This window comes from Patagioenas fasciata, chromosome 12, assembly GCF_037038585.1.
Source record: "Patagioenas fasciata isolate bPatFas1 chromosome 12, bPatFas1.hap1, whole genome shotgun sequence".
NCBI classification, from domain to species: Eukaryota; Metazoa; Chordata; class Aves; order Columbiformes; family Columbidae; genus Patagioenas; species Patagioenas fasciata.
Genome location: NC_092531.1, coordinates 20,755,213 through 20,782,807, shown reverse-complemented (window position 1 = coordinate 20,782,807; position 27,595 = coordinate 20,755,213). Strand labels below are relative to the sequence as shown.

At 46.3% G+C, this 27,595-nt stretch overlaps 1 protein-coding gene across 4 annotated transcripts in view; it reads left to right on the top strand.

The window, feature by feature from the left end:
- The window catches only part of NTRK3 (neurotrophic receptor tyrosine kinase 3), a 217,584-nt gene that overhangs the window by 172,968 nt on the left and 17,021 nt on the right, over window positions 1-27,595 (top strand). For 2 of the 4 annotated variants that reach the window (XM_071814027.1, XM_071814026.1), the window contains 2 exons: window positions 4,031-4,274; window positions 15,727-15,801. The exons of 1 other annotated variant lie outside the window; for it this stretch is intronic. In XM_071814027.1, the coding sequence (XP_071670128.1) occupies window positions 4,031-4,274; window positions 15,727-15,801 (319 nt within the window). The remainder of the gene's footprint in view (window positions 1-4,030; window positions 4,275-15,726; window positions 15,802-27,595) is intronic. One more of the 4 variants, XM_065846996.2, reaches the window with a different exon arrangement.

Sequence of the window (27,595 nt, the reverse complement as noted above, 5' to 3'; positions counted from 1 at the left end):
GACAGAAATGCTGACTGAGGTACAAAATATCGTAACCTGGGGCATCACGCTACTCAAGAAGCTAGGCAAGGCCTGTCGAAGTGCCGTAATTGCCTTCCCTGCCTCTAGAGAGATGCTAATTGCTGGAGCCACCCCTTCCCAGTGATCATTCAACCATTTCATCAGCGTGAGGCAGACCATTTGTGTGCCTTGCATCCGCCAGCAGTGAGGGGCAGGGAGCAACTGTGGGAGGATGTTTGTGGTGCTGTTCTCCCACGATACAGAAATTACGTTTTGAAACCTGCATGCAAGTGGAGTGGTACTCACCTCTTGAAATAATTAGTAGTTTTATTTCCCAGTATTTAGAAAATTGGACCCTTGATATTTTCCTGTTTTGACTGCTAAGTGTGAACATGATTGCAGCAGGAACAAGAAGCTTGAGCACAGCAGGTATAGGTGTGGGGTCGAGATACGCTGCGTGATTATTTTTCCACCATCACAGTCAGTTTTTGACCAGTAAACACAGGTCCTTCCCTGAGGTTTTCATTTCTAGGCAATCACCTACACCAGAAGGGGGAAGGACCCCAAAGGTTTCTGCTTCCTCATTTTGGCACAGTTGTGGGTAGATGGAATATGATTTTATAGCTCAGTCCCTATCTTGGACTCTGACATACTTAACAAGGTAGGACAAGTGAAGGCTGATGCTACACTGGGTTTGAATGGTTCCTCAGACCCATGTTCAAGGGCGAGCAGCCTTGGTTACCCTGGGACCCCCTCTCTTGTGGTACCCTGTCTTGCAGGGGCCCAGTAACCTCCCAGCAGAAACAGACTGAACTCTGCCTTCAGGTGTGAAACCCTGCATTGGGCTGAAACTGTGTTTTTGTGCAGATTGAAGATGCAGTGTTAAGGACAGTGCCTCAGCCTTGTGACTGGAGGAAGACAGTCTAAAAAAGAGCACGAGAGACCACATTTTTGACATACTTCACAAGGAGGAGCAGAAAATTGACCCTTTTTTTTTTTTTTTCCTGGTAGAACAACCAGCCTTATTCTCTTTAGAGCAGGTTGCCACCATGGCTGAGGTACAGCCTCCCTCTCTGCTCTAATTGACCTCCCAAACAGTATTGTCCAAACCAGGCTCTCCTGCTGTCTCAGAGGGATGTCTCATGCCCACTGCCAATGCCTTGTGTAATTGCTTCACACAACAGCATGGTCCTAAGGCTGATACCATGTTGAAGCCATGCACCCCTCCTCCCCCATGTCCCAGCCCTGCTCTGGGACATGTCTGAGAAACATGAGGCCAGGGCCTGTACTGGTGTCACTGGAGAAGCTTATTGTTATGTTATCTTTGGCCTTTATGAAGGAAAATAAATTTTCCAGTTTTGTCGTCCCTGGGATTGCAGCCTTGCATCTTCCAGCTGCATTTAGCTGCCAGCATTTCCTTCTCATGCAGCTATGGAGTGAGCAGCGACGAGCTCCCTTCTCTGCATGCTAGTGTGTTACAGGCAGTGAAATCCCTTTGTGCCCCAAAGAAAGACGGGTTTTGGGACAAAGGAGCTTATACCCAGCAAACAGGAACTCGGAATGCCTAAGGGAGCATATGGAAAGAGAAACTTGGGTTTTTTGTGCTAGCTCAGCTGTCTACTGGTGGGAAACTCTAGGGGACAAGGGCTGCAAGGGGATCAGAGAGGGTCAGTGGTGCAGGAGCGCCTGGCATCCCTCAGCAAGTACCAGTTTTTATTGTGGCACAAGTCACCCAGAGCACAGCAGGAGATGGTTGTTCCCAGGCACTGAAGTTTGCAAGGGACACTCAAATAGACTTTTCCCAGTTTAACTGCAGAAATTGGAAAAGCAGTAAAATAGAAGAGTCTCACTTTAGACCCAGTTTCCTAGAGAAAAGCACAGTCAATAAATTCCCTGAAGTATTGTTAGACCTTTGTGGGCTTCCCAGAAAAAAAAGAAAAAAAAAAAGAAAGCGAGAATTTTACTGGTCTGTAAAATTAGCTGGTGTGGCAATGGGGAAAGTATGAGGATCAATGCCTACCAGCTGGTGTCATGTATTGGGATGGCTCTACACATCTCCCAGGGCCCCTGCATGTAAGACCACTTCTGGACTACAACCATGTGGGACAGAGGGAGGTATATGTATTACATAGGACATACCGAGAAGTGTCCTATATAGTGGGATGTACAAAGAGCCACTCAAATAAAGGTGTTGGCTGACCATTTTTTAAGCATTACCTGTTCCTTTACAGAAGCTTCTTTGGAGGCCATTATTGTATTTTTAAGAAGGTGACAGTGATGACATAGTAATATATCCTTCATTTCTCACATAGGAGTGTTTGCCTTTCATGACAACAGACATCAGGTGCAGCTAAATATGGTGTAACTGCAAGGCATGACGGGTACAAACTGTCCAGCACAGTTTTAGAAGCTGTTGTTTGTCCTGCTTTGCTGTTTTTAGCTAACCTGTTTCACCTGCTGTTGACATCTGTTGTCACCACCCGGTAATTTCCTGGGGTAAACCCATCTGTGGTCTATTTAAATAAGACGTCAAGCAGTCATTTCTGCATACACTCTTCTGCAGTTCCTCCTTGCCCTCTACAGTTCTTCCAGTGTTCTGCTGCCCCTACCATGGCCATGAGCCCCCAAAATTCCCCCAGCCCTGCCAACTCATCCCACTTTCACCGCAGCATCACCCACTCATGGCTCCCAAAAAGCACTCCTGGGTCCTCAGCACTTATTTCCAGAGTTCCTCTCCTCTTCCATCTGTCCTTTCTACCAGCAGGCAACCTTCAGAGCCACGGTCATAGTGGTAGTGCAGCAGGAGGTAGCTGAAAACAAGGACATTTGAAAAACTATCGTTTGAACCCCAAAACCTGGATGCTAATGCCTTGGTGCACCCCCAGGCAATCAGGGAACAGAGACAAAGGAGGAAAACAGTTTGGATCTTGTTGTGGGTTGTTCAGTCCCATGTCAAGAAGGAGGGAAAGCTCTGTATGTGCAATTTCAATTTTCTGGCTCTCTGTGGGGTTACTGCTGATGACAGGGGTGAAATGCCAAGAATCATTTCAAAGAGAACCGTATGAAAGCCTTGGAGGAAATGCTGTACTGTATTTTAGTCACAAGGAGGAAGGTCACAGCAAAATCTCATGCTTTTTCCTAAATATGAGAGTTTTTGTTATTCAACCTTCACACAGGCTACCACAGGGTGAGCTCTGCCAGGGGAAGAGACATCACAGAGGGAGCAAAGCAAAGACAGGCTTGGTACACAGCGAGGGAGGGGACTAAAAAGAGGACAGGACAGGAACAAGACTGACCTTCAGTCCTGCATTTACAATGCACTTGGTTCAGCAAAATCTCTCCTTTTGCTGCCCAAGATGTTCTCTGCATCTACCAATATCCAGGTCTAATGTTTGCACCTCTGCTTGTGTTACCTCTAAAATAGCTTAAGCTATAAAAGGCATTTTCCAGGGTTGAAGCTGCTGATGGTCTTCTGAAGCCTTTCGTGTGATCTCTGGCTGTATTGGTGTTGATTGGGGGGAGGTTGTTTGGTGATACCGTGTTTTGAGAAGATAGAGGTTTTTTGGAATGAATAAGGAGACAAGTTAGCAAGTATATGATGGCTGTGGAAGAAAAGGGGGTGATATCTCTACCTCTGGGAAGGTTGCCAAGGTGTAAGAATCAACTGGAGCAAACGTAAATATCTGAAGGCTCATTTGTTTTGCATATGTCTTGGCAGAGAAGAATGTCCATGTTACATCAAACCAATGGTTCCTCTGTCCTGGTAGTCTGTCTCCTTCTATGGCCATAAGAATTTTCTTGCAGTGGAGTAAGGGTAGGAAAAGGATGTATGTCACCCACCAAATGTTCCCTCAACCTCATGTTCTCTTAAGCTTTTCCTTTTCTCTTTCCACTGGAGCTATGTGTACATCCTCACAGTGAGGTTTAGTCCCCACCCCAGCAGGAACAGCGACCGTGTGGGATCCCTAATCTCCTCTCCTGGTCACTTTTGAGACCCAACTCTATGCTTTTTGCTTCTTCCTCCCTATAGGGCACATGGCCCAGATGCTATGATCCTCGTGGATGGGCAGCCTCGACAAGCCAAAGGGGAGCTAGGGCTATCCCAGATGCTCCACATCGCTAGCCAGATCGCCTCTGGAATGGTGTACCTTGCCTCCCAGCACTTTGTCCATAGAGACCTGGCCACCAGGAACTGCTTGGTCGGAGCCAACCTGCTGGTGAAGATTGGAGACTTTGGGATGTCAAGAGATGTCTACAGCACTGATTACTACAGGGTAAGGCAGCTCCAGCAGCAGTCGGATGCTCAGAGCAAAGGGAGACTAGGAAATGTTACAGTAATTCAGGTTTTGGAGCTCTTGGGCTCAGTTGCTTGATTATTCCCTCTTTGAAATGTGCACAGAAGTCAGTCGGGCATTCCTGAACCACTGTCCTCATTCTTTTTCAGTCCTGGGTATGCTTGTAGTTCAGACATCCATGCAGATGCCTACACACAGAGCAATCTGTGATACCCCAATCCACAGTCACATGCTTTGGGATGGCTCTGGAGTCATCCTATTCTTACTTCTTTCCTTTTTTTTTTCTCCCTTTTTTTGGAAGATGTTGATAAAGGTAATCCAAAGACATGACAAAGACTACAGGCTGTGACCTCTGTTGTTAGATTAAAGAAACTTAATACAGGGAGTTAGAGAAAAGGCAGCTAAAAGACTGACTGATACGTGCATAAAATATGGAAGAGGAAATAATGGGCGATTTAGGTTCGACTTTAAAAGACTTTTTTTGCAGCAAGGTCATAATTTAGGCAATGGAATAATTTGCCAGAGGTAGGTTGCTGAGGACCTGTCATTAAAGAAGTTCAGGAAGCAAGTAGATAAAAATGCCTGCGTTTAATGCAGAGGCTAATCCTGCGCTCATCTCTGGGGACAGACTCAACGAGTCAGGAATTCCTTTCCAGGCATTTCCTCTGTGATTTGTGTTCACACTGTCCCGTTGTCTTGCACACTCCCTTTGTACCTGTCCGCACTGCCCGATCTGTCTGGGATGGTGGCCTCCCTGGGGGGACAGCGTGGTCCTCACCCTTCCTCAGCCGCAGGAGAAGCTGTGATGTGCAAAGTGTTGGAAGCAGACTGGAGCAGGCGTTTGTCACTGGGCCACCCACCAGCAGGGAAGAGCTTTTCAGGCTGTTGAGCAGTGGTTTCTAGCTTGATGCTTGAACTAAGGCTGGTTTATTTCTGGTTACAACATGGATGTTTGACTTTGAGGATGATTTCAAGCAGTAACCCAAAAAAAGAGTTGACTTATGGTCTTGATCTGATTGGGAAGATTTTCTTTATGTGATAGGCAGCTGTCAAGTGGAGTTACTGTGTTGGGAAGGAGGAAAAATGTGATCAGATTTCTGCTGAGCCATATCATGTCTTCTAGCCTAGGATATTGGCTTATCACTAAGTTTAATTACCAGTGAGGGAACCAGTCTTCACTGTGCAGCACAAAAACCTATGTTGGGAAAAGGTCTCAGTGCAGTTACTGGGCAGTGATGAGGGAAGAGAGGTGGCTACGGTCCCATCACTGCTGAAACTTAAGGAAGGAGTGAGTAGGAAAGAGAAGAGCCCAGGGGAGGATGAGAAGCAACCCATGTGATTTCTCACGTTCTTACCTACCTCCTTTCCTTCAGCTGTGTTAGACCTACCCCGACCTCCATCAGTGTCACACCAGCCGAGTTTGTGTTCCTACAGTGCTGAGAACTCTGTGCAATGGGAGAATTTGCTGCTATTAGCGTGTGAAGGCTGGGAGGGACCCCAAAAAGTGAGAGCTGAAATGATCTCCATAGGCCAGTTCACTGTTTGGGGAATTTTTGTCTTCTCCGTGGTGGTGTCCTCATTGTGTCTGTGCAAAATGCTTTGCCAAGGATTGCTCCGTGCTGTCTCATGTAGTGTCGTAAGGACTTTTAGTTGACTTTTCTCTGCTAACACAAATTGCCGTGCATGACCAAAGCAATAACTACTTATCACTTGTTTACAAGAGCAACAGCTGGGCTTCAGACCGGCACAGCCTTTTGTGTTCAGTTGATTTTCCTTTTTCTGCTTTCACTGACTTTTGGTACTTTTAAAACCTTTGATCAGTCAGTCCATGCTCTGCATGCATGGAGACCTTTTCTCTGTTACAGTCCAAATAAAGGCCCTATAATTACATTGGTGGCATGAGGAACAGAGGGTTTATGTGACTTGCCCAAGGCCAAAACAGGATTCAGTCACAGAGCTGGGAAGCCCATCCAGGTCATATATTCCCCCCAACAAAGAGCAGAAGTCCAGGGCCCAAGTGTCCTTCATCCCTTCTTCAACCACAGCTCAACCACACTCCTCCCAGCATATGAGAAGAACCCAGATACATTTATTTCTCCATCTCCTCCTCTAATCACTACTTTGGGGGACGTATTTACCAGGAGAGCACATGGAGTTGATCTCATTATTCACCTTTCTGGTGTGCTCACGGTTAAGTGACAGTCTCTGTCCTCCCGCATCCACCACTATCTTGTACCTGTCCTCTCCCTCTGCCATTGCACAGCACCACTGCGTTCATTCTCTGCCGGAACTGATACAAGCCTAGCTGTCTCTGGACTGAGAAATCTGTTTGGTTTCTGTGTGGCAGCCTGCACTTCTAAGTTCCCTGTGAACAAGAGTAGACAACCCTTTGAACAGAAACCAGCTTGTGACGCTAATGAAGCCACATGGGGCTCCTGTGAACTGACTGTATTAGGCTTGACTTAACTCTGGTAAGCAGCAGCATTCACTTTCTTCTGCAAACATAGGTAAGAAAAACAAATTAGCTTTACAACAGTTGTGCATTTGTGTCCTGTCTTCCTCGTAATTTCAGTTGCTAACATGCCTTGCATGAAAACTGGCTCTTTTAAGGCTCCTGGGATAATCCTTTCTAGTTGACAGACCCATCACAAAATCCACCAAGATACCCCAAGTGAGGGCTTGTGAATGGATACAGATAGAGAGCAAATGAGCCCAAGTGTGAAAACCAAAATGCTCCTGGGTCTCACCTATGGAAGGTGGAGATGTGAACCTCTTTGGTGCTGTCCCTGGTCACATCTATAACCTAGCTGGTAAAATTCCTGAATCTGAGTCTCAGTGTTTGTGCACAGCAGCTCTCCCCTCTCAACAGCTGGCCATTCCCCGCAGTAGGACCTTGAGCAAAGTTCTCTTTCAGATGGTTTCTAGAAAATATTTATTGGTGTGTCCAAGCTGCAGCCTGGGGAGAATACTGTAATTTGTCATTTTCTGGGAACACAGTGAAGGATTCCACCTCGAAGCTGACTCAAAGTGACAGGTCTGGAGCTCTGTGCAAGTAAAGTCACTTAAATCTGCCGGGTCCCTGTGTTTACTCCTGCTCAGGCCCCATGAGCACAAATAACTGGGCATGTGGATATGTGATTGTCTTCCAGGCTGAGGATTAGCTCTTAGCCATTGCCTTTCTTTCCCATTTTTAATCTTTTAAAACAAAGAAAGAACACCATCTGGCTCCTACATTTGTGGGATTCAAAAGTGCTTTAACAAAGGTGAACTGCTTAATTTCTTGTTACACATTTGGATACAGAAAACAAACATTTGCTTAACAAAAGCAGCAAAGAGGTTTGTTTCCCCTCTCCACAAGGCTCTCCATGCTCTGCCTGAAGACAGACGTGTCTTTTTCCTTGTGCAACACAGAGGGATCCCATCAGCTGATGCCTTTAAACCTTCTTTCAACAAGACAGGATGGAGAGAAGATGGTTGTGGAGGTGTAGGTGGTGAGGAGAGGTGAAACAGCATCTGATTAGAAAGCGGAGGAAAGTGGAGGAACTGGGGATACGAGGAGAAATAGCTCAGCATCTCTGTGAAGAGTAAAAGCAGGGATGCTGAAGAAGCATTTCTGTGATGTGTTGTGTAATGTGCTGTGCAATCTTTGGTGTGGGTCTCTGTGGGAAGGCAGGATGGAATACATCCATATTGGAGAGAAAAGATTTGGGCGGATTTCATTTTCCTTGCTGTGTTCTTAAAAAAAACCCAACGTGTAACTAGGCGATTTTTTTAGGTATGACTCAGGATTGTGACAACAGGTGGTGGGACGCTGCGGGCCAGGGACGTTGTGCCTCAGCCAAGCTGAGCGTGACATGGAGACTGCAGCAAGTCAGGCCCAGAGCTGCCCGGGGACATGTAGGCTGTGACGGGGGCTGAGGGGGGTTGTCCAGAGCTGGGGACATCACTAGGGCTGGGCTTAGGACCCCCAGCAGACTAGGGTTTGGTTGCTCTCAGAGCCCTTCCGTGGCTCTGAACACACCTGTGCTCCAGGACAATCCCTGGATCATTTTCCTTTTGTCCCCCAAAATGCGTAATTCAATTCCAAAACAAAATCATGTGGCAGCTACCCAGGGAAAGAACACTATTTCTTCATCTTTAGAAGAGAACACAGTCTTAAATCATAGTCAAAGGTCTTCAATAATTTCCAAGGTGATGTCCTGACATAGGTGGGACATCAGCAATGAAAACTCGTGTCAAGTAGAGGAAGGATTTATGTAGACATTAAACTTCATTAAGACATCCCTCTGTGCAGGTCTCCTGCGTCTTACTCTTCTGGCATCCTGCCCCAAATCCTGGTCTGGGCTTGAAACCTCTAGGGGATTTAGCTCCATCCTTTCCCAGAAGTCTGTCCTGAGTATCCTTCTGGTAACAGATCATCATGCAGAGGACAGCTGCTTGTCAAAAACAGACACATACAGGATTTGCAAAGGGCTCTGAAAATGTATTTCTATTTCTAGCCACACAGAACTAAACATAATAACATATATTGCTCCCTGTTTCTGTGTGCTCACCATTCTGGAGCATTGTTTGGATTTGGGAGACAAGGTTCGCAGGAAGAAGCAATATCTTTTAACAGAACATATGATATTGTTGCATGGGGAAAAAAGATGAATTTTAGACACACAAGCCCTCTCTGAGCAGTTTTTTTCTTTTAGTGGTATCAGCTAGTTTAATAAAAGATTAATATCTCCTCCTATGAACCTTACTTCTCACATCCTTAGACCATCAGAACGAAAACATTTCTGCTATGATTTTGGCCTTAGGTCAGTGTTCTTTAAAAAGTTTAGGATCCGTCTGGCAGATGCCTCCTCCTCTGAAGCATGAAGTTTTACTGTGTAAACATTTTCTTTCTTCTCTTTCTTTAAAATGCCCAGGAAAAACCCCATATTCTTGATAATTTTCAGTGTCCATTTTCAGGGTGCTTACTGATGGCCATGTCTCATCTAGACCATCTCTTACTTTGGTTCTTCTCTGGAGTTCAAAATTGTGTTCTTTCTCCTGGGTACAGTCAGTTATTTTTCCAATGAAGTTTCCAAGCAAGTAATAGATTACCGAGGTTTAGCAGCTGCCTGGGTCGTGCTCCTTTGGAGGCTCATTCAGCATGGTAGATAAGCCTAATAGGCAAGACATTGAAAGCAGATTTAGTCTGACCCACGTTCTCCTAAATACAGGGTCCCTAAATGATCACACCTCTGAATTTCTATCTGGGATATGGTACTGACACAATTTGTGGGGGGACAGGGAAAAAAGCTGCCACTCTCAGGTTTTATTGTAGATCTGGTGTATGCTGGCAGGATTAGACAGCTCCAGATAGAGAGCAAACCAGGCTCTGTGCACCCAGGCAGTTCTCAGGCTCTGCTTCAATATCGTTGAATCATAGAATCACTTTGGTTGGAAAGGACCTTTAAGATCATTGAGTCCAGCCATTAACCTAGCACTGTCACTAAACCGTGTCCCTAAGAACCTCATCTATGTGTCTTTTAAACACCTGGAGAGATGGTGATTCAACCACTTCCTTGGGCAACCTGTTTCAATACCCGACAATCCTTTCAGTAAATAAATTTATCAATGTCGATGGGTGAGGGAAAGCAAGCTCAGTCCCTGACCATGCTGACTGTTGTGTGGGATCTTGTATAGATGGTACAATGTGTGTGCCATGTTCAGCTTCCAACATCAGCACCTAAGTGCCGTGCAGATGCTAAGCAGCTGAGCATCACCTTTTGTCTCTTCTACCTCTTCTCTGAGGTGAAAAATAAAATGTGCTACTCTTTCTCCATTGTTTCTCCTTGGGTGTTGGGAAGGTTTCATATCTGTAAATACATGTTCCACTAAGAACAGACCTTAGAAGTGGAAAGTACTTTAATTTTCTCCTGTAGTAAATGGGATCCTGGAGAATATGTCTTGCTTTGTCATACCTACGTAAGTAAGGGCAAAACTATCTCATAGTGATGTGGAGTTGTGACCTGGAGATTCCTAGTCTGATACAGATGGGTCAGCCAGGCAGAGCCATTGTCTTGCAATGTGCAAGAGCCCGTGTCTCCTGTTGAAAGTATTACACGCCCTTCTCAGGCTCTGTTTATCCCATATGTCCCATCACCCTAACCTGTGATTTGTTATTTCTTTCCTTGTTTTCATTGTTACTGTTCTGCCTAGATGACACCTGTATGCCTCATGAGGTTGGACGGCTCATGCCATGGTGCCTCACAACTGCCTTGGCTGTGGTTTAGGGGCAAAAGAACCAGTTTCCCCCCTGACTCGCAACAGGGCTGGAAACAGGGGAGGTGAGGGAACCGCTCGATGTGGGTCCGTGGGTTAAGTGTCTCTGTGCCTGTCCTGGTGTGTTCTGCGTGCAGGAAAAATCAGTGTGATATTGAACGTGCTGGTCTTCGATATCTCTGTGGCTCCTATAAAAACCTCTGCAAATTGGATTTGTAGCACAGTTTCTTATCTCCTGAAAGGAAGATATAACAGCATCATCTTGTGTTTTAGCCAGACATATTTTCTCAACACTCCCCGATTTCTACACTGAGGGAAAAACAAATGTTGAGTCTCTTTTTTTTTTTTTTTTCCCCCACCTTCCTCCTGTTTGAAACATTAAGAGCCCTTCACACAAAACAGCTCAAGTGCAGAAGAATTAATTGGGGAAATTAGGTTGTGTTGTATTTCTGGCATTTTCTCAGAAATGGTAATTGCCCTAATTCTCCACGCTGCCAAGACCTTCACCCGCACCCTGTTTCCCCCCTCCCCTTTCCTCGCTATCTACCTGTCTTTCTCCTGCTTCAGTTGCTGTTTTCATGCTGTTGCCATTTATTTCATTTCAGTAATGAGAGGGATGTGGCAGGTGAAGAGCTCTCACAATCTGGTGACATCTTCTTTGAAGCACAGGCACAAAAGAGCAGTTTGTTTTTGGGAAATAAAAACTCCCTGCTATGGTACTTGACCTCCACGCTCACCTTTTCTCCTGCTTGGGATGTGTTGCTGCTGCATTGCAAGTCATTTGGCTCAGATTTTTTGTTTAATATAGTCTCAATATTCACCCAAATGCTGACCTCCATGCTTAACCCCTCTATGTTCCTCCAAACCCTCACACACTTACTGAGAGTTAATCAAACCCACTTTCAGTCAAAGCTCAGCCCCATTCCCGTTAGAATTGAGGTCTTTGCTTTCTCCCAACCACTGGACTGAGTTCCAGAGAGCTGAGGGTTCAAAGCCTTTTCAGTTTAGCTTTCTGATGGGTTTTAACTCCTGATCTTCCATTTGCAGAGATCACAGATGTAGGCAAATAGGAAGGAATTGGTTCTCGTTCAGTATTTCCTGACCTAAAAGACCTGGTGAAGTTCATGGCAGGTTTGGATCCAACGGGGATGCTATAGGGGGTAGTAAAGCAATGGGAGTCCTTGTCTCAGGAGATGGTAAGTGCCAAGAGCTGAGATGGGTGGAAAAAGGGGTTGAACACAATTGTAGAAACAAAGTAATCTATCAGCTGCTATCAAACACAAAATACCTCTCCTGTTTCAGGAAATCCCAGTGCCATTGATTATTGAGGACTGGAAGATATTGTGGGACATACGCTGTGGGCTCTTCTGTTTTCATACTCTGCCCTATACATTTCTGAGCTGACTGGACTTTGGTTTCTCTTAAAAGCTGTCCAGGCTGATCTCTGCATTACTGGGAGCTGGGGAGAGTACTGGGAGTAGCCAGTCAAATGTTGGACCCAGCGGAGGGGTAGTGACACTTGTCCCCAGGAAGGCAGAGATTCAGTTCAGAAAGCTGGGATTATTGCTTGACACAGCCAAACTACCCAAACCTCCTCACCCCTGCTGTGAAAACTTGGGAGAACAAGTTTCCTGCAGGGATTTCAGGAGTCTTTTCCTTCAAAGCAATTCTCTTCCCATGAAACTTAACTAGGGAGGGCAGGATGCTTTTCTGTTTTCCATGTTTCCTGGGTGCAACCAACAGATCCAGAAAGGGTGATCCTCACCCATCCTTGAGTAGGTTTTTTTCCCCCCTTGACTGTGAAACTGTTTTGTTCCCCATTCTAATTTGTATTGTTCAAGTGTGGTTCCCAGCCATCTCCTAGAAGACACCTGCTCCTTTCTTCCCACTGTTCCCACTCTGAACTTCCCATTAGCCTGAAAGCTGTGAGATACATTGAAAAGAGCACAGTGCCTGGTTCTGAGCCAGAGAGACTGTCCCATGGTGGAGATCTGGCCAAAACATAGTGTCACCAGAAGAAAAGAACGATTTTGTACAGGGCAGGCTAAAGGAGCTGATGGGTCCTAGGGTTTACCAAGTTTGCCTGATTAAAAGTAAAACTACAGCAGAAGAAGATAGAGAACCATATGCCAGCAAGCTTCATTATTCTAGCCCTGGGTGTACTAAAAACAGTGTGTGTGCCCCTGAGCACATGGAAACAAACTGTTCATATTTTGCAAGGAGCACTGCTCCTTAAAATCAAGGGAGGCTTGGATGTGTAAAACCCTCCCCTCTCACCTTCTCTAGGTTTTTGGACCCATTTCCGCACTGCATCCCAACCAGCCAGTGGTCTCCTCCTGCCTTTCCACCTGCAGGACCATGATCTCAGCTCTCCTTTACCATGGGGACAGCCATGAGATCATCATACATCAGTCAGGAAAGGTGGGGAGTAGCCCCAGACCTCAGTATGATCAGCAAAAGATCTAGAGGCGGAGAAGTTATAAGCCAGTTTAGTGGGAGCCTGAATCAATTATGCCTTGCTTCAAGACAAACTGAAAACCTCCCTAGAAAAATTAAGATGCAAATATTTCCATTGTCCTCCTTAATTAAGATGTTTGCATGGAAAGAAACCATTGCCTTTCTTTTTTTCCTCCTGCTTCCTGCATGATCAGAGTTTCCGCAGGCTTTCCCCTTCTGATCCCCCCCCATTTTGTAGTCCTGCCTCTCACAGCCACAGCGAGTTCCTTCTCCAAGCCAGCTGGATAGAGAAAAGCCCTATTTGCAAGCAGCTGTCTTTAATAAACAGGCTGTTTAGGGCTAGGCTGTCAAAGAGAGCATGTTCAATGTACAATCAAGGGGCAACGATGCACAAAATTGCACACACACACCAAATAGGAATCCTTTCTTGGTGCGTGTTGAGCTTTGAACGCTTAAGTGATTCCACCTCTCTCTTCCCCATTCAATTATGCGGGCAACACACGATAAGATTGCTAAAGGAATTAGTGAGGGAAATCTTTACACTGCCTAATCAATATTGTTCTGCTCAGTACAAGGCATCTCCCCGCCTCAGGCCCCAGTTGTGTTCTCATTTGCCCTCTGAAAACACAAGTTCACCTTCTCGCTATTTGGGCTGTGGTGACCTAGAGGAAAAACAGCAACATGTCTGATGAAAATGTTTGTAGTTACAGCATTTCTTCCTTGCATTAAAAAAAAAAGGTAATTCAGCCCTGCCAAAACAACATTGCAGGGTTTTAAAGAGATTTGCTGTGCAGACCAGAAAGACCTTTCTTCTGTTTCAGTTGTGTGGCCTTACAGAAATGGCCAGCAACCTTATAAGCAAAGACACTGGATGATAATTTTTCTGAGCATCACTGAGGCAAGATGCCAGATTTTATGGGCCACTAGACTGATCCAATATAGCAAATCCTGTGTTCCACTGTGGATTCCGAGACCAAATTATCAATTAATGTGAAACATTAAAAAACCCAAATCCCTTTTAGTTCCCTGCAGTCATTAGTGACAAGATACAATATCTATAGCTCAAATGCTTTGCCAGCATCCCCTGGCAGCAAGGCAGAAACTCCACTCCTATTTTTTCCAATGCATACAAGGAAAACATATGAGATCAGTGTTTTTTACCGTCAGATTCGGCTGCCTCTTCATATTTGCTTAGATGGAGGAATAAATCAGGTTTGGGTTACTCTCGGGTTAGTTATTTTTTATTGGAATAAATGCATGCTAATAGATCTGAGGGAGGAAGATGTTCCTCTTTCAGCTCTGTGTTTGAGGTAGAATTTGCTTTGTTCTGCACTATATTATATTGATGGCTTTTTCCACCACTGGATGACTTCATTTGCTCTGCTTCTTTGTAATGTCCGTACCTCTGCCACAGCTGGCTATAGGATGAGGCTTTACTGCATAGGTCTCTTCTTTTTCCCTAAATGTAACATTGTAATACAGAGGCAATTTAAACAACCATCATGAAACAATTTTCTGAGCCTTTCCCCCACCCATTTCCTACCTCAATTTTTTGGGAAGGGAGGTTGAGTCAGTTATTCATGGGGCAATTCCCCAGGCAGAATGAGCTGTCAGCTACATTCAGCAGCTCAGTTTTCACCTCTGGTGCGGTGGGAAGGTGCCCAGGGTGATGAGTAGCCTGACACACCCTGAGGCTGTATTTTTGGTATTCCCCGAGCAGCTGTCAGCCCGAGCTCTTAAATACCACCACAGCCAGAACTCTCCCGCCAAACCACCGTGTTCACCACCTACCCTTTCATCTTGGGATTTTGTCTTTTTTTTTTTTTTTTTCTTTGGTGGGAACATAAACATCCACTAGAAAGTCAATGGACCTTAGGCTCATCATTCGCTCCTAATTTGCACATTGAGATCCCTGTCCCGTCTCCTCTCTCCCATTCCCCACATCTTTCCTGCTTTGATACACTGGAGAACGTACTGCTGTGTTTTCTGCTCCATCATTTCCCTTGCCTTTTCTATTCCTAAAGTTCAGTTTTGCAAGTGCTGGCAGGCTTGCAGGTGATCAGAACCTGTGGGGTCAGTTTTTTTCCTCCTCCTCTGACTTGTGACAGTAGTGATGGGACAAAGACTTTTGCGGAAGAGTAGGGTAAGGTACCAGGTTCTTCACGCGGACATTTGGCCAATGATGCCCTTAACTCTTGCTTGAGTAAAGATATCAGATCTGGGTCTTGCTCTGCTGGTAGAGGAAGATGGGTCCCTGCACCGTGCCCAGGAGGACTGGTGATGGGCAGGGAGTAGGATGCCTAAGTACCAGATATAGAGGAACCACTCCAGCCTCCTGAAACTTCTGTCCGGAGAAGGACGCTGGGTCCCCCAAGGGATGTGTTTTCTCAGGCCAAGGAGAGGCCAGAGCACCCCTTGCCTCTTGTCCAGCACCAGTGCTTGCTCCTCGCCCTCCCTCTGCCCTGGCGCAGGTGATGGTGTGGGGTGCAAGGTGGTGGTGACCAGGGCCAGGGGGTCTCACCTGCCCCATGCCCCCTTAGCAAGGGTTGTGAAGTGTTGGAATGTTGCAGCCAGTGAAAGACATACAGTTCAGTTAAAGACATACCCTTTCCCTTCTTGTCCCCTCGCTTCATCCCCCCCATCCCTCCCTCCCTCTCTCACCCTTCCCTTCTCTTTTGTTTGTCTCCTTCCCTTGTTTTCACCCATTCACTGTCAGGAAGGGCCGCGTCCGAAGGGCCAGTTCAGCGCAGCGTGGCAGCGACAGAGACTGGCACCGCCGGCAGCTGCAACAGTGAGTGGATCTCGACCCCTGGGGCAGCTGGAAGCGGGGAAACTGGTGCTGCTTGAGCATGAATTGACACGTGGGGTTGAGCAGCTTCGGGAGTAGATCGGGTCTAGTGTGTTTGGCAGCAAAGGGGCTCTCGTGTGATGGGAACTTCACGTGTTTCTACTATGGCATCTCTCTGGGGCTTGTCTGTACAGTGAGATGATCTGGATGAATGCAGAAGTCCTCAGTGTAATCTTTCTCCGTGGATGTTCAGGCTGTGTCTGCACTAGTGGACAGCTGTGGGCTGTCCTCTGGCTCTGATGGCAGCGAGGGCAGCATGGTTTGTCTCCGTGCAGCTAAAACCGCTCCATGCCTCCAAGCAGGGTGGCATTTGCACTGTTCATCGGGAGCTGTGCCTGACTTGCATTGTCCTCCCAACAGTTGTTTGGATGCTGTCAAATTGGTGTGGACTAAAACTAGATCTTTTGAACAGCTGGACCATCACATGTCGGCCCTGATGCCTTTTGTTTGCTAGTCTAGACACAACCTCCGTGTCTGACCAGTTGGGTGCTTGCAGCGGCGATTGTGTGGATGTCAACCACCATCACTGCTCCCTCCATCCTTGTGCGGTGGGGCAGCAGTGAGAGGTGGGTGTGGGTTTGATGTTCTGGCAGTGCAAAGGAGTTTGGTTTTGCCAAGGTGGTGGCTGATGGGACTCGTGTGAGGCCGCCAGGGGCTGGTGACACCTCTGTTCCTCCTGTCCTCCCCGCCACAGAGGGGAACCCTCATCCTGCTGTGCTCGCTGCATGCTGGAGTCTCTGTGAAGGGATGCTCAGCCCAGTGGGTTCCCAGCTGTCACAGCATCCCCGAAGCCAGTGCCAGTGAGCTGTGAGGATACTGGGGGTCAGCTGAAGAAGCCTGTGAGAGGGACAAACATCAAACTTGATTGTCCTCTGTGGTTTTGCTGCTGGCACACAAGGAAGTGCTTGATCAAGAAAGTCGGGGAGTCTTTGAGTCTGTTTTAGAAGTGGATCAAGCTAACCCACCCAATGTGCAGACCTGTCATGACTCTTCACAAGTTTAAGGCAGGAAAGTGATGGCTTCCACACTTTATTTCTCAATAGCTTCCCTGTGCTAGCAAGCCCCAAGAGATGGACACAAATATTTGTGAAGTAGTTGTGACTGGGACAAAATACTAGGGTCCAAATATCCAACCCCTGCTGTGACATTGCTAGGTGAGGTGTATGGTGGTGATGAAGGGCCAGCTGTCCCACCACCCAGCCTCCTCCCAGCATCACCTCCCTCCTCCTGGCCGGCAGTGATGGGGATTAAGCGAATGCCTGCACGGGGTTAAGCAGCTGAGTGGATCTCACAGAGCCATCCCAGGGATCTGGGATCTGTGAGAGAGAGGGGCTCTGGCAAGTCCTGACTGTCCCGAGAATCACAGGCAGTGTGGGTTTAGCTATCGCTGATTTTACAAGGGATATGTCAGCGGATAAGATGTGCCACTAAAAGGCGATTTTGTTACGTTTATGCCTTTCTGAGCCAAAATTGAATTGTGGGGTGTGAATGGGAATTTAGTTCTAAGCTCTGATGTAATTTTGTATCTTCAGCCCTGAAGGCAGTTTTTGAAAAATTATTTTCCCTTGTGCCCTGACACTATTTTTTTTGCCTTTCAATCATGCCCTTATGACAGAACAAATACTGGAGCTGACCTTTGCAATGTGACATAATAATATGTGACTTCTTTATAGCTCTTTTCATCCAAAATGCTTGGCACGCTATGAATCTGATCCTGCAACCACTTACCACTGGGCTTAGCACTCACTGCTCCAAGCAATCCCTGGGGAAGCCAAAGGAGCACTCATACACAGAAGTGCTATACCTGGTATTATTTGCCAGATCAGGCCCTAGAGAAATGTAGTGCATGTCTGTGAATAGCCACATTTTGGAGAGAAAATGCCTTGCCCTCTCATTTATTACTTTTATTCGCTGTCAGAGTGCCATGCCCAGCGCTAACATGACAGTATCCCCTTGGCTAAAACGTCATGGCAGGTGATGCTTGGGTCATATTTATAGCTATCATCTACAACCATGTTGTTTCTTTTTATTTTTTTTTTCCCAGCCCTGAAAGCATGGTAATTAATAAGCTCTCTTAGCTTATCCTACACCATTTGATCCTGCAGAAATTACAGCATTTTATCTTATTAGCAAGTAAGAATTAAAGAATTAAAACTACTCAGGGGAAAAATGAACATAGCCACTTTCCCTGTGCATCCCTTCTGAAACAACCTTGCGCTGAGCCCTCAGAAAAACCAAGCTCAGCCCCCGTGGTTTGGCAGAGGATGGCAATCCCAGAGCAGTGAATGCTTGGGCTGAAAAATGCTTTCTGCTCTGCTGTTCTTGTTCTGAAAGGGAGAGCCCAGTTAGGTGTGTGGAGGAGAGTCCAGCAGTGAGATCCCAGCCTTGGACTGGCCTGCAGGTCCCTTCCATGCTACTCGTGTCCTCTGTCACCACAGAAAATTGAGTTAGTTCTTCTGTGCCTCTGTTTCCTGTTGTTAAAAGGCGATCCCTGCTCATCTTCACAAAGGAGATTTACATGAAAAAAAGTTTGCAAAGGGACAGAGTTATTATGGTGTTGGAAGACAGGTAAGTACTGTAGAAATTCACACAGAATCTGTGAGCTGAGGCAGTGCGGTACTGCTTCAAGGAGAGTGAATTTTGAAAGTTCTCAGTAGCTGGAAAATGCAAAGAGAGAAGCAGGTAGGATCCTTGCACCCACCTCTGCTTTGTTTGTTCAGAATGGGCAGAACCAGGGGAGAGACCTGCTCCACCTTCTTGGTGATGGGAAGTGGTTAAACCCAGGGATGCAGACCCACTGACCATCAGCAGGTCTCGACATGCTCCACCGTTGTTTGCATCAGCAGAGCACTACATCCTCCCCCTCAAAAAATAAATTCATTAGGGCTAGAGAGGACTGGAAGGGATTCCCTGGATCATCAAATTCAATCCTCTGTTGCATCAATCACATCAGATTTACCCTTTTCATAATCAAGCACCACTATTAAATGTGCTCCTAAGGGAAGACAGTCCCAGAATCTCATTGCTTTAACTCGTAGTTGCTTCTAATTTCCAGTCTCTGCTTAGTCATGGCCCGTTTGTTAAACAGCAGGTACTTGGCACAGAAACAAGAAATTTAACACAGTTTTCTTAAAATAACCACCCAGAAATCCTATCCACTGAAAATGCTGAGGTTGCAAAAGGGAACGTGCAAGGTCGTGTAATGATAACAGGGAGGGCCGAGCTCACACTTGCCTCTGCCTTGTAGTACAGACTTTTTACGATCACCTGCCGTTAATCTTGTATGATCCAGTTGATGTACAAGCAAAAGTACTCACAGGACAAAGGAACTTCTTTGCTATTCTTCTCAATAATATTCATTTTGTAACCTTCTGTCTCTTTTGCCGAGTATAACTAACCCTGAGCTAAACATTTGACTATTTTTCCCTTTCTTGGCAGGCATTTCCATGCCATTTATTGCTTTACTGTGCAAGCCATTACCTGCACAGCATCTTTGAGAAGTCAGTGAGTTACACTGCCCCATTTTACAGGTTAGGAAACAAAGCACAGACCTATCAGCCATATCAACCTGTAGATCTGCAAGGGCAACTTTCCTCCTCCAAAATGCCTCTGCTTCATTTGGTGCAGTCTTACCCACCCCAAACCAAGCAATTGCTGCCGAGCTAGAGGAAAGGGGCTGATGCAGGACTCTGCCTTGTGGCACACAGTGTATGTTGCATGCCGTGGAAACGATGGGATGCTCTAGACCCATGACTTGCTTGCTTTATGGTCTTGTCTGGTTAGTTAATCCAAGTGTGCAATGAATGAGGGGGGAAAGAAATAGGTGAGTATAGGCAGAGGTGCAAGACCTCTTGTGTTATCCACTGCAGCATCCATTAGTTGTGGTCCAGCCCCTGGAGGGCAATGGCACACGGAGCTGTACAGGCTCAGATCCGGTTGCTGCTGTGCAGCATGATCATCGAGTGACTAAGGGGAGGAAGGCTCACTTGATAGAAACAGGTTTGCAACTAGGACACCACAATCCCATGTTTGCTTATTTAACTTGGCAGGTATTCAAGTGAAACAGGCATGGAGGGGAGGTGTCAGAGCTCATCTCCATACCAGCATGTGGGATTTTGGCTTTCTATTTCAGTGCTGTTTGGAAAAGAAACGCACTCAGAACTGCCAACAACCCCCCCCTCCGTTCTTTTTAAGCACTATTTAAATGTCATAAGAATCATACAGTGCCCAAGTTAATGTTATCAACAAATTAAAATATTTTATTAGTCTATAATCTGAAAATCATTACTGTGGTTGCTATAAAAATCTGAAGGTCTCCAGAGGGAACAATGTCATCAAGTCTAAAATGTATGCAAATATATTTCATTGCCATAAAGGTGCGAGGGGTCAGAGAGGCAGCCCCCAGCCCCAGGGCAACAGACTGCCAGTGTGGGAGGGAACAAAGTGCATCTCACAGCAGGGAGGGAGAAAGCGAATCTCACCGCAGTTTTGCAGGGTGAATGCCTGGGGCTGTGCCTGGCTGGTTCATAAGGTTTCAGAGGAAAGCGTGGGTGCTGTTCCCATGTATCTCCCTCATGGTGAGGGTAAGGAAGCGCTCCAGACAGCTCACCCTCATCACGGATGAGCCACTCTGAACCTCTGGCTCCATCCTGCTGACATGGAATGGGTGCCTGTTCCCCTTGGGCATCCACATCTCCCTGGTGCCTTTGTCCTCTGGGGATGTCTCTGGATGTGTCCCTCTGAATAAGTGATGCCTAACACAGGGCAGGCAGGAGGCAGCCACATCCAGGGCTGAGAAAGCAGCACATACCTGCTGCCCCCGGCAGCTGGCACCTGCAGAGGCTGGGTGACAAAGTGGCCCCTGCTTTGGCCAGGTGACACCTGGTACTGGTCCCTTGCTCCGCACAGAGCCAGTGGGATCCTGCTGGTCACTCTGGCTTGGGCAAGTGTCAAGTGGTTCAAAGATTAATTACCATTTAGCCAGATGTATTGCCATCTCTGCAGAAGGCTGCAGCGGAAAAGTCAGAAGTACTGGGATAATTTACCCTGGTGTTACACAGCAGATTACCCTGTACTTACAAGGTCACCAGTTACCATGTAATTAGACCTCCAACGCAGGGAAGTCTGCAATAGGTTTCCAAACCACTCTTCTTCCTGGTGTCAGAGAAGCAGAGGAATGGCAGCAAAGTGCAGACTGAAACCTCATTAGGTGCATTTAAAGCTATTAAATACTTTAAAATTCAAGCTAGGGGAGGTGCAGTGAGAGGGCAGCAAGGCCACCTATACCTGCCAGTGAGAGAGAGGGAAGAAAACAAAAAGCAGTTTGTCTAGGAAATGCATGGAAGACAAAACAGAAAGGAGGGCTTTGAGGGAGCTACGTGTGCCAGGGGGCTGGGGCTGAACGGCAGCAACGGCTGCTGCTTTTCAGGCTTCATCAGGGAGAGATTTGCCAGTGGGGAAGGAATCTGCTGAGCCACAGAGCTGCATAGCCACTGGGTCCTGCCCCGTGGGACGGTGTCTGTGGGACCATGTGGGATGTCCCAGTGGGGATGTCCTGGGGGTCAGGATGAGGGGTGGGCAGCAGGACACCCTACCCATGCCTGCTGCCTCCCCGCCTCTTGCTCCAGATTGCCATCCTTCGTTTTTATGTGCACCCGAATCAAACGCCCACTCATGCAGCGTTTTTGAAGAATGACAAATGCCTTTGATTATTAAGCACAAATTCCAGTAGCAGCTCATTGCACCTCTTGGGTGGCTGATAAAGCACCAAGTCAGTTCTGATCAATATACAGCAGTATCGCTGTAAAGTGAGATTGTACCAGCCCCAGGCCATGTTGCATTTTGTCTTTATAAACCCTGTCCTCTTTGAACCACGCACAGTTCTTTTTGGGGTAGCAGCTCCCCAGCAAGCTTGAGGTTTTCCATGTGCCAATGAAACAAATGCTCTTGTGAAACCATCCATGACCCAAGTCAAAGAGCACATCATTACTTTAAGTACTTTTTTATTACACACCCACATGTCCCTGACTCAGCCCCATAAAGAGTATCCATAAGGTCAACAGCTTCTGGAGCAGTGCAGCAGAAACAAAGACAGTGTGAAGCAACTGATTGCTGAGGCTGGAAAGAGAGATATGTAAATAGTTTGTCTAAAGAATGACCAGAGTGGAGAGATGTGCTACCTGATGGCAAATATTTACAAAGTTGTGATTCTGAAAGTTAAAAGACCTTGAGAGAAGTACTAGTATATAGACGTTAGCAGAGGGTTAATGTGGTGAGGGTGAGGCTGGGGAAAGCAGGAAATTTCCATCGTGTAGGCAAGATTTGCTTGTGATTTCCTGAGGGAGGCGGTGGGTTGTCCACTGGGATGTTTGGATTGGCACCCATCAATACTTTAGCAAATCCTTTAGGGCCCTCACTGACAAAGGAATGAGGGCAAAATTAAATATAACAAGGGGTTTTTTTCAGCTCTACTCTTTGGACTGTAAAGCTGTTTCATACGCAGAGTTGTGTCATTGCCTGTGCATGCTACATACACATACCTAACGCTTTTGGACTAGAGCGGCTTATCCAGATGCAGCAAAACCAGCCAAGGCTTTAAGCCCAGCATTTGCAGTCACGTTTCTCCTTGAAGTAAATGCTCCAGCAATGACATAATTGAGGACTGTCCTGTCTGCTCAGCATATGTCTGCAGGGGTCATCCATCCTCTCAGACACTGCAGAACATTAGTGGTTTCTTTAGACTCACTTTCTCCTTCCGTTCTTCCTCTTGTGGCTAACCCTAATGGAGAGCTGGTGTCTAGAGACTCCTCTAGGAAAACTCACCTAGTTCAGAGAGCTGACCATCTATAAGCAGTCTTATATTACGGCAGAAAATAGTCAAATGTGTGCTATTGTGTACTGGGTTTGTGAAATGGTCCCAGTGAGGTTCACTGGGCTGGCTGCAGGAAGGGGAGCAGAAGACAACCAGCAATATCTGCAATGGCCACTTAGTGCTCAAGGGCTCTAATGGTATCTGGGAACCAGGTTCCTGTGTTTTATGGGTTTGCTTATTTATTTATGCTCCTGGCTAAATAAAGCAAAGAGGAAGAATTTTAACACAGCAGAAGGATTGGACTGGATGATCTTTCGAGGTCCCTTCCAATCCCTAACATTCTGTGATTCTGTGTGATTCTCTGACTCCGACAACTCTGTCCTAACCAAGTGCAGCTGGAAAACTTGATAAAGAATGGAGGAGACTTCAGTGCACAGAAATTCTCAGGTGAAAAAATGCTCAAGTAGAAGAGGATGAAATGCTTGGTTTCTTCAATTTTTCAATTTTAGCTTGTTTTCCAGCAGAATCCCACAGTCGAAGTTGCGCCTCATGTTCTGCATGTGCCACTGTTGCAGCTATTGCTGGTTTTAGTTCTGCCGCTTCCCAGGGCCGCTGCTGCTGCTCCCCCCATCACAGCCCTGCTCAGATGGGTGCAGTCACTCTTCTGTTCCTGTCCTTCTTTGGCTGTTGCCACCATCTGCAGCCTGTCCTCTGTGTGCCACACCATCTTTTGACAGGGATGGTTCAGGCAGGCATGGGAACGCTATGTCCAGGACAACCTCTCCTACTCGATGTCTTGGGAATTTTATCCATTAGCATAATGTAATCCCTCACTCACGTGGGGAGTTGTTGGGGTTTGCCTCTGCAGTGAAATGCAGCTCACCATTCTTCAGTGCCAGAGCTGGCACAGCTTTCCCGCCAGCACTGATGAGTTTAATCACATCATTAGTAGGTGTGACACCGCAGCCTCCGATGATGAGCTCTTTATTTTAACACGGCTCGCAATGTGTTTGTCTGAGATGCCATCTGTGCCTGGATTGCCTTCATTAGGAGAGAAAGCGTATGCATCTTCTGAAGTTGTTCTATATTTCTGTGATGTTTTCCTGCTGAGAAACCACTGTTCAACTAGAGGGTGAGAACTCGTACCTGAAGGAAAGCACCATCACCCAAAATGCTTAAACAGGCCAAACAAACCATTAGGAAATGCACCACTGGGAACCGTCCTCAATTGGCCTACAGGAAAGAGGCTAGAAGGAGTGATCCACTTAGTTTACTGCCGAAAGTTTTTAATCTTGGTAAAACACTAAAGTTTGCTGGAAAGCAAGGAGCAGGTTTCTATTTTTAAAAAACTTTCAACTTTTGTACTTTTTTTCAACTCCATACCATGACTGCACATAAAAGTCTCTGGGTTTTTTTGCCCAGTTTTGGGATATAACAGATATTATTAACACTTGCATGCACATATCTGAGCATCTAACTTTCCCCCTTAAAAACTCTGTGCTCAGTTATATAATTCTATAGATGATATTTGGACAACCAACAGGCAGCATGCTCACCATGTTTCACTGCTACCTAACAACGCTCACAAATGACAAACCAGGCAAGAGCTGCCAAATCATTGTCCAGCTGCACATAAAGAAAGGGATGGCTTCTATAGGGAGTTCCCATGCCTTGTGTTGCATTAAATTTGTCTGTATGCTGCCAAGCCTATGCTCAGCGAATCTGACATTAACAAGAAATAGTTTTTCAAACAATCTAGCCTAATGAATTTTGAATATTATTATGATTAATGTCAAGGCAGTTGAACTGATTATCCCACATCCAGAAGTTAAGTAATGGAGCCTTATCTAAATCATGTGTAGTCGTCAGTCAGGAATGGCTCTGGCTGCAGACAAAGATGGAGCATTATCGGTTGCCCAGAGGGGAGTCACTGTCAGGACAGCAAGAGAGGGACGATGGAAAGGGAGATTATGAGCTAACATTCTGAAAGCATTTTAGCATAGAGGGATTGCATATGCAAGTGCTTTATTGGTCCTATTTCCTAAGCTGCATTTCTCAGGCCATTGTGAGACTTTGCTTTTGTATCACCAGGTTAAGATTTATTTGGCAAATCTTCTTCCTACTTCCCAAAGCCAGAAACTGAGCTGATTTTCATTCTCTCTGTTACCAAAAGAGCAGAATCCTGAAGGACACATTTCTTGCATCATGATGGTTTAACTTAGCCTTTACCTGATTAGCTTTTGAGCTATCAAACACTTGTAATATTACCAGCTCACTGCAAAATGATAATGCAGATCAGTCATGGACAATTTCTGTTGGTACTTGCAGTCTTTGCAGACTACAGATCTCCTTTGAAGTTGGAACCAGGTGTCAGCTGAGCTGTTTCATGGGTATTGCATGTCTCTGAGCAGACAGGTCCTAAAAAAACCTGCTAGAATGAGGTTGTGGTCTCACCGACCTCTTTACTAGGTGCTTTGCAAGCTACAGTTCTTCTGCTCCCACATCTACCCAGCTGAATAAGGCATGCCTGGGGTTCCTCATATTTTATGTCCCAGTGTTGGAGACGGTGGCTTTTGGAGCATTTACTAATAAGAAAACGAGAAACTGGCTTTTGTTCCTCTGCAGGTTGGTTGTGCAGCCTTTTCCTAGCAGTGGGTGCTGCTGCTTTGAGGACTCAGAAGAAAAGGGGAAGGGTGAACTGTAGTAAGGAGTGCACCAAATAGGTTATTGGCAAACATAATTAAAAATATATGTGCAATTACTCCTCTGTTTCCCTTTTCTCAACCATCCTCTGCGTTACCTCTGGCATTTTTAGATGGCAGATAATATAACTGAGGGGGACTCTTGGGTACAGGTGGCTCTTAGAGCAGCAGTGATTTATCTCAGGCCGTTTTGAGGTAGCAGAATTTACCTCTAGCTACAGCCACCCCTCCATGTCTGTCCCCTCTCATTTGCATAAGTAATTGGCAGCTTGTTAATGGCTCATTAGGAATGCTGAAAACCGTGGGATTAAAACACACTCAGTGGAGCAGAGACCAGGGGAAGAGGGAGAAAGGCCACTGTCCCTCCTTGCAAATTACACTGCTTGATCCAACGCGATTCAGAATTACAGGTCATAAAGCAACTAGATTGTTAAATGAAGTAAGGAAAAACAATGTCAATGGCAGGCTTTATTTTTAGCCTCGTGTTTAAACACAGTATGTGCATCTGGGGGAAATAAACAGTCCCTTGCCAAACAATCCTACTGACAGCAGGAAGGTCTCACCCCCTTCTCAATTTCACACTAACCCTGCCTGATCAGTCTTTCCTGCTCCTGAGCAAGTCCATCTGGCTCCTTATATGGCCTCATGACAGGGATATTTGGTTTCTTTCCCCGTGCTCTCCCTGGGCAAGTCCAACCTTCTCCCCTCTGGCAACAGGTGATCTGCATCTCCCCTGCTTCGGGTAAGGCTGGGACACCCAGCACAGCTGCATACAAGTAAGAGAAACAGCTGCAGGTTGCTTTGTGCATTCTATGAATCTCCAAAAACCCCCTCCTGTGATCCCTTGCAAATTGCTGTGGGATGTCTTCAGTCACTGACATGCCCGGGAGCCGGCAGCAAGCCCCGTGCTGCGGCACTGCCCAAACCTGCAACGGCGGAAAAGGTTGGGTACAGAGTCAGGATTAGGAGAGGATCAGATCTGCTGTTCCGGAAGGTGAAGTAGACACATGGGGAGTGCTGCACAAAAAGTCAAGTGAGTCAAAATGTTAGGTGGAAGCTTTTTGTTGACTGTTTCTAAACTTAAGTTCAGCGCTGGCTGTGGCATCAGGGAAAGCAAAGGCACAAGACCTGAAGGCAAGGATAGTGCTATGCTGGGAGTTTGCAGTGATGGCATTTGAATTACTTTGAAGAGGCTCAGCCTGGGGACTGGTATGGCCATAACGCATGATGCCTTTCGGTCAGAAAACTTGGGGATTTTTTTGAGGCCAAAGTAATTCCAACAATGGTGCAATCGCAGATATAGCTAGCACCTTTCTTTCTGGATAAGATGAAAGGAAATTACAGCTAAAGTACTTGGGAATCACATCCAGTCACAACTTGCACTTAAATTCAGCTACCTCTGATGTAAACAACTTAGGTAGTCAAGAACCTAGTAAGGTGACAGTTAAAACTATGAAGTGTAGGACAGCTAATGTTCAGCAAAGCTCAGCTCTGTCTGGTATGTCAGAGTTAGTCTGTCTGCTTTGCAAATGTGCCCAGGAATCTGTCAGGACTCTCACAGGCAAAACACTGGAACATCTGATGGAGAAATGGATCTAGTGCTGAAGGCAAGGAAGGAGTATCTTCTACTGGGTCCCCAGCCATAAGCACATACTGCCCTTTGCCTCATCCCTGAGAAGCCACCTTCACATGCCCCAACCTGGTGAGACAAAATTCAACTCACAAAGGTGTGATCTACAGCAGTTCTGTTTGTTGATGGTTTGGGGTTTTTTTGTTGTTGTTTTGGTTTGTTTTTTTTTTTTCCAAGAACTCAACTTGGCCAAGCAGAGAAGCTTTTCCTGCTTCTTGCATTGCTTTCTTTTTTTGTCCTTGTGTCCTCTCAGGTGACCCAGCCACCTGTGTCTCTTATTCATACAAGGCTGTCCAGAACTGACAAATAACACATCCTGCTCGCAGCAGTAATTAACGTGTCCTGATGGGGACATACATCTGGCTGCTGGGGGGAGGTTCAGAGCCAAGTATCTTCCAGGGATCACCCAGCTCCTAGAGCTGAACTCTAAAGGAGATGCATTCTGCTGCAGCCCAGCCTGGGACAACAGCCAGGTCCGCAATTAAAGAAGATCCAAGGTCATCACTACCTATAGCATCAGGAACAGAGACAGCAATCAGAGCATATATGTCTTATCACTAGGTCAACTCGATAGAGCATTGAGTGGATTTTCCT